At 43.3% G+C, this 6,369-nt stretch overlaps 1 protein-coding gene across 3 annotated transcripts in view; it reads right to left on the minus strand.

Moving 5' to 3' along the window:
- The window catches only part of znhit1 (zinc finger, HIT-type containing 1), an 11,279-nt gene that overhangs the window by 2,132 nt on the left and 2,778 nt on the right, over positions 1-6,369 (minus strand). Inside the window, exons 3-6 of one of the 3 annotated variants that reach the window (XM_024264645.2) lie at positions 1,580-1,655; positions 1,430-1,509; positions 1,180-1,349; positions 980-1,112 (exon numbers count right to left, since the gene is read on the minus strand). In XM_024264645.2, coding sequence (XP_024120413.1) covers positions 1,091-1,112; positions 1,180-1,349; positions 1,430-1,509; positions 1,580-1,655 — 348 coding nt within the window. In that variant the 3' untranslated portion in view covers positions 980-1,090. Of the gene's footprint in view, positions 1-84; positions 314-979; positions 1,113-1,179; positions 1,350-1,429; positions 1,510-1,579; positions 1,656-6,369 lie in introns of those variants that run through there. The other 2 variants (XM_024264647.2, XM_024264648.2) reach the window with 2 other exon arrangements.

Consider the following 6,369-nt stretch of genomic DNA (forward strand, 5'->3'; position numbering starts at 1 on the left):
GGGGGGGGGGGGGGGTTTCTGCGCTACTGAGCATGTGCTAAACATGAGTGATCTGACAGCAAAACAAACCCGTTCGTGCCTCACCTGCGCAGGTGAGTCAGCGGGGGTCACATGACCTTGGATCTGAACCAGCGAGCACCCCCACCCCTCCCCCCAGTTCACCCAGTCTGTACTCACTGGTGTGCGGCTCCTCCTGGGCTGTGGATACGCGGCCGGACAGCAGCTTCCTGTCAGGGACAAAGTCTGAGCTGCTCTGCTCGCCGCGCGTGCACGTGTGCGCATGCACGGCACGTCAACAGGCTGAAAGTCCACATTAATTATTGACCTTTTTATGACCACGTTACCATGGAGACCGGGAAAACACGTGCACGCAGTTTCACCTTCCTGCTGTCAAACTGAAGGTCAACAGGGAAGAGGAGGAGGAGCCAGCAGGTGAGGAGCACCTGAGGGGGCGGAGTCTGTCCACAGACAGAAGCAGATCGATTCTGGTTTGGTGAAAACTTCTCTGCATGTGGTTCCTGAACAGATGATCCAGCTGTGGGAGGTCACAGGGTCACCGCTGGGAGTTTGAGATCACATGATCGGAGCTCAGCCAATCACAGGCAGCTGTTCATTTCTAGATCACATGACTGATCTCAGCCAATCACAGGCAGCTGTTCATTTCTGGATCACATGATCGGAGCTCAGCCAATCACAGGCAGCTGTTCATTTCTGGATCACATGATCGATCTCAGCCAATCACAGGCGGCTGTTCATTTTTGGATCACATGATCGGAGCTCAGCCAATCACAGGCAGCTGTTCTCTTATGAACACTGTTTTTGTTGCTTTGTGTTTTGTCTGCATAAAATAAAACCTTTAAAAAAGCAGGAACAAAGCATTGTGGGAAACGCTCTGTCTGAGCTGACCTTCAGGCTGTTGCCATGACAACAGAGACTCCAAAACCAGAAAAAACATTTTAAAACAAAAATATTTATTTACAAGCAGATTTCTAACAGGACGATCATGGGCGGGGCTTAATGTCCTGCAGGGCCGGAACCAACCAGGAACCGCCTCCAGTCCAGCAGGAACTCCTTCATCGCCATGGTAACGTCAGAGCGTCCACTTCAGACACCTGCGGACAGACAGCAGCTCCGTCATCATCAGGTAGAGCGCCCCCCCTGGCTGAGCGTCTGCAGTACCTGGTCTCTCTGTGCGTGCACAGACACTTGCTGCTGCAGTAGCGCCCCCCGCAGGTGCTGCAGGTGTAGTGGGAGGGAAAACCGCACACGCAGCAGAAGTGACGGGGGGGCAGCGACGAAGGCGGCGCCGCAGCAGACAGGTAGTTAGGCTCCGGCCTCTCCGACAAGTTCTGCCAATCAAAGACGAGCGCGTTCCTGTGAGCCCATCAGGACGGGTTACCGTCAGCCAATCAGAGCGCAGCAGACCCACCTCCTCCTCCAGCAGGGCGGTGAAGTTCTTCCTGAAGCGCTGCTTGAAGTGGTCCCCCCTCGTCTTCCTCCTCTTCTTCTCTGGACACACAGACACGCTGACAGGTGACACCAGCAGACGGACCCGTCCAGAACCAACCGGAACACTTACCGGGTTCTTCTGTCTCGCTGAAGGCCGGCAGGCGGGCGGTGGGACCCGGAGGAGGGAGGGAGGACAGGGGGTCGTCCTGGAAACCAGAGAGGAAACGGAGCTGCTCACCTGAGATTCAGCAGGTTCACGGGTGGAAGAGGCAGAATCTGAGATCAGATTACCTCCACGGTAATCAGATTACTGAGGAGGGAAGACTGTTCTGAACCTGTATCTCTTTAGTAATCAGATTACCTCCACGGTAATCAGATTACTGAGGAGGGAACACTGTTCTGAACCAGTATCTCTTTAGTAATCAGATTACTGAGGAGTGAAGACTGTTCTGAACTAGCATCTCTTTAGTAATCAGATTACCTCCACGGTAATCAGATTACTGAGGAGGGAACACTGTTCTGAACCAGCATCTCTTTAGTAATCAGATTACCCCTACAAGAAACAGGTTACCTTCAGAGTAATCAGATTACTGATCTGAGCAAGATGGCTGCCACTGTTTTTTTAATTTTTTTTTAATTTTTACTTTTTTAAGTTTTGTGACTGTCATTTCACTGTATACTATGTTTTGTTTTTATCTGTAAGGCGACCTTGGGTGCCCAGAAAGGCGCCATATAAATAAAATGTATTATTATTATTATTACTGTGCAGTCACACCGTTTGTCAGCTCCTGTGTGTTTGTCAAAAAAGCCTTCAAAAAGGAAAAGAAGACCTCAGATTTTATCACTAACTATTTTATTGACAATTTTTGTATCAATTTACTTACTACTGGTCTTGAGAAGTCCACAAAAACATTCAACAGGTGTGGCTTCCATCAAGGATGAGTCAGCACCTTCTCTACACAAGAGTACTGGATGAAGGCCAAGCAAGACCCCCTCCAGGTAAAAATGGACGCTTAACAAAACCTATTTCTGGATATATATACACCTTCTGATTATCCTAATCTTGGCTGGGGACGTGGAGATAAATCCTGGTCCTTTTTCTTCAAACACAAACCACATGGATGACACTCAGATGCAGCTAAATGGAATTCCAGCAGTGACCCAGGAGTTACAAGCACCTGATCTTCTTCCACTGCTACCTGTTCTACACTTGCAGCTCATACAGTTTGGATTAAATGGTTTACCACTGCAATATGGATCACAGCCATCAGTACCTTGGCTTTCATTAATACTGGAGGGGCCTTCACCACAGCTAGGTGGGCTTCGACTAGAGCAAGCTAGACTTTCACTACAGCTAGATGGACCTCCTCCACACTTAGCTGGACCTCCACTGCTGCCAGCTGGACCTCCACTGCTGCCTGCTAGACTTCCACTGCTGCCATCTGGCCCTTCACCACTGCCAGCTGGACCTCCATCTCAGCCAGCTGGACCTCTACTGTTGCCACCTAAACCTCTTTCGCTGCTAGCTGTACCTCCACCACGGCCAGCTGGACCTCCACTGCTGCTACCTTGACCTCCACTGCTGCCACCTGGACCTCCTCGGCTGCCACCTGGACCTCCACCACAGCCAGCTGTGCTCCCACCGCTGTCTACTGGGACCCCACTACAGTCAACTGTGTCTCCTCCACAGCTAGATGGGTCTCCACCACCACTAGTTGGGCTGCCATTGGGACCTTCACATCAGCTGCCTGGTACATGCCACCCGGTACCACCTTCTCATCTGCCTGACTCACATTTGCCAGAATCACCACCTCAACTGTCTGGCTCTCCACCTCAGCTCAGAGACGGAGCAGTGGCACCTCAAAGGTTAGCTACACGCACAAGGGGAAAGCTGTGGACCCAATCAAAAATGAGTGTAGAGAGAGCAGCTTCAAAACAAAAAAAATCAAACTATTTCAAACGGTAAACTCTGCTAAAATACTGTGGGAACCCAAAGCTAAACCAAAAGGGATTTTTGGTGGACACTTGAATATTAGGAGTGTTGTGTCAAAGACTGAGCTACTAGAACATCTGTTGACAGAATCCAACCTGGATTATCTCTGTCTGTCAGAAACTTGGCTAAAACCATCAACTCCACAAAGTGCTGTTCACATTGAAGGATACAATGTTTTTAGATGTGACCGTAAACAAGGAAAAGGAGGAGGTGTAATGATTTATGTGAAAGAGAAATTTGATTGTACAACAATTGAAAATCTTAGTGACTCGTTGGAATGCACAGGAATAATCATCAAACTCTCACCAGAAATGTCATTTGTAGTTATTGTGATTTATAAACCACCTTCTGCAAAGGATATTTTCTTTACTCATCTCACAGAGATACTTAAAAAGTGTAATAATAAGGAAACTATCTTATTAGGAGATTTTAACATTAATTGGCTTGACAAAAGTAACAGTAAAAAACTGAGGCAAATAACAACAAAGTTTCAGATGATGCAAATGATGAAAACGGCAACTCGCATAACCAAATCTTCAGAATCAATGATTGATCTAATATTCACTAATAAAGAAGAACGAATTACTAAATCATATAACCTGATTACAGGTCCTTCTGACCACAACATCACTTTAATAATAAGAAAGTTGTCTAAAACAAGATATAACAATTCAAGTCGTGTAAATTTTAATACAGTAATACCAAGAATTTCAAAAAGAGACTCGGGATCGTTTGATAATGAAATTCAGCAAATTCAATGGGACCAAATAACTTGTAATAAAAACTGCCAAGATGCAACTGCTGACTTTATGAAATACTTTAGTGATCTTGTACAGAAATATTCAAAAGAGCTACCCCGCAAATGTAAAATTAAATCATCTTTACCCTGGATTAATGAGACAGTGTTGAAATTAATGAAACAAAGAGATGCAGCACTAAAAAAATATCTGAAAACAGGCCTTTTGACAGATACACTATTGTATAAAGAACTTAGAAATAAAGTTACATCACTCTTAAGAAAGAGTAAAGCAAACTTTTACCTGAATTTAATTGAACAGGCCAAAGGAAATACCAAAAAACTGTGGCAAACCATAAATAAAATCACGGCACGAGAAAATCATAGTAGTCAAAAATTTGAAATTTTTATTAATGAAAATCTTGAGACTGATGTTCAAATGGTTGCTAATCATTTTAATGATTATTTTATAGAATCAGTTAAAAACCTTGGAATTCAAAACAAAAATTTTAGGAGTTTTAGTAAATCCACTGATTTTGTTGTATGGCCAAAACTCCCTACATTTTAAATTAACTGATGAACGTGAAATAAACAAAATATTGCAGACATTTACAAACTCTAAAAGTAAGGATAAATGGGGAATGGATAATGCACTTCTGAAAAGACATAAAGAAATGTTTGTAACTCCTATTGTTTATATAACAAACAAATCTATTGAAGAGAACACATTTCCGACTGCTTTTAAAACAGCTGTGATTACTCCACTGTTTAAATCGGGGGACAAAAGGAGTCTATGCAACTATAGGCCAATTAGTATTCTTCCTGCTGTCTCAAAGGTTGTAGAAAAAGTAATTGCTGAACAATTAAAAAAACATCTCTCCACAAATAATTTTCTTCATCCCATGCAATTTGGATATAGGACACAGCATTCCACTGAAACTGCATGCTGCTACTTTATAGAGACAGCAAAGGCAAAGCAGGACAAAGGCGGGGTTTTAGGTGCTGTATATCTGGACCTGAGCAAGGCTTTTGACACGGTCAACCACTCTGTCCTGCTGAGAAAGCTTGCTCATTACGACCTATCTCCTAGTGCAATGCAGTGGATAGAATCCTACCTCTGTGGTCGTGTTCAGCATGTACGCATCAACTCTACGCTCTCAACATCTAAGACCAGTGATTTGGGAGTACCACAAGGCTCTGTCCTTGGGCCATTGCTTTTCACAATCTATATAAACGATCGTCCGTCAGTATGTAGTGATGTGGACATACAAATGTACGCAGATGATACCGTTGTTTATGTACATGGGAGTGATGCGGCCAGTGTTGCAAAAAAACTAACCAATGCGTTGGAAAACATATCACTCTGGCTACAGTCTGCTTCTCTCACATTGAATCTTAACAAAACAGTGGCAATGTATTTTACTAAAACAAAAAAACAGAAGTCTTCCTTTCCATGTATATACATAAATAAATATCAAATTAAAATACTTAAATACTTAGGAGTTATTCTTGATACAAATTTTAGTTTTAAAAAACATGTTAAAAAATGTCAAACACAATAAAATACAGTCTGTCTGTTTTTAGAAACATTCGAAACAAACTGACCCACGACAGTGCCAAAGTCTATCTGGATGCAATGATTCTTTCTCACATTGGTTATTGTATATCATCAATCAATCAATCAATCAATCAATCAAGATACTTTATTAATCCCTGGGGGGAAATTCATTTTATCATGTTGGTCTCCAGCATGTGAGACAACATCAAGACCTTTAAAATCCCTGTATAATCAAGCAGTTAAGGTATTGGATAAGAAACCACTGAGATCCCATCACTGTCCAATATTTACAAAACATGGCATGCTAAATTTTGACAGTATAACCACTTACATGAATATGCGATTACTTTTTAAGATCTTAAACAATATGGCCCCTCCCCCACTGATAAAATATGTCCAGCTCTGTTTGGAGGAAACAACCAGGACTACGAGGTCCACGAGTCACAATGACTGCAGGTTACCTAAACGGAGCTCGGCCTTCGGCCAGACAGCCTTTTCTTATAAAGACATCAAAGAATGGAACAAACGTCCACAGAGTTTGAAGATTTCACCAGAAATTAACAATTTTTCGCGTAATCTTAAGGAATTACTGTTGGACAAGCAGCAGTGTCAACATTAAGGATCATTAATAAC

The sequence above is a fragment of the Oryzias melastigma genome, linkage group LG18, assembly GCF_002922805.2.
Source record: "Oryzias melastigma strain HK-1 linkage group LG18, ASM292280v2, whole genome shotgun sequence".
Classification (NCBI taxonomy): domain Eukaryota; kingdom Metazoa; phylum Chordata; class Actinopteri; order Beloniformes; family Adrianichthyidae; genus Oryzias; species Oryzias melastigma.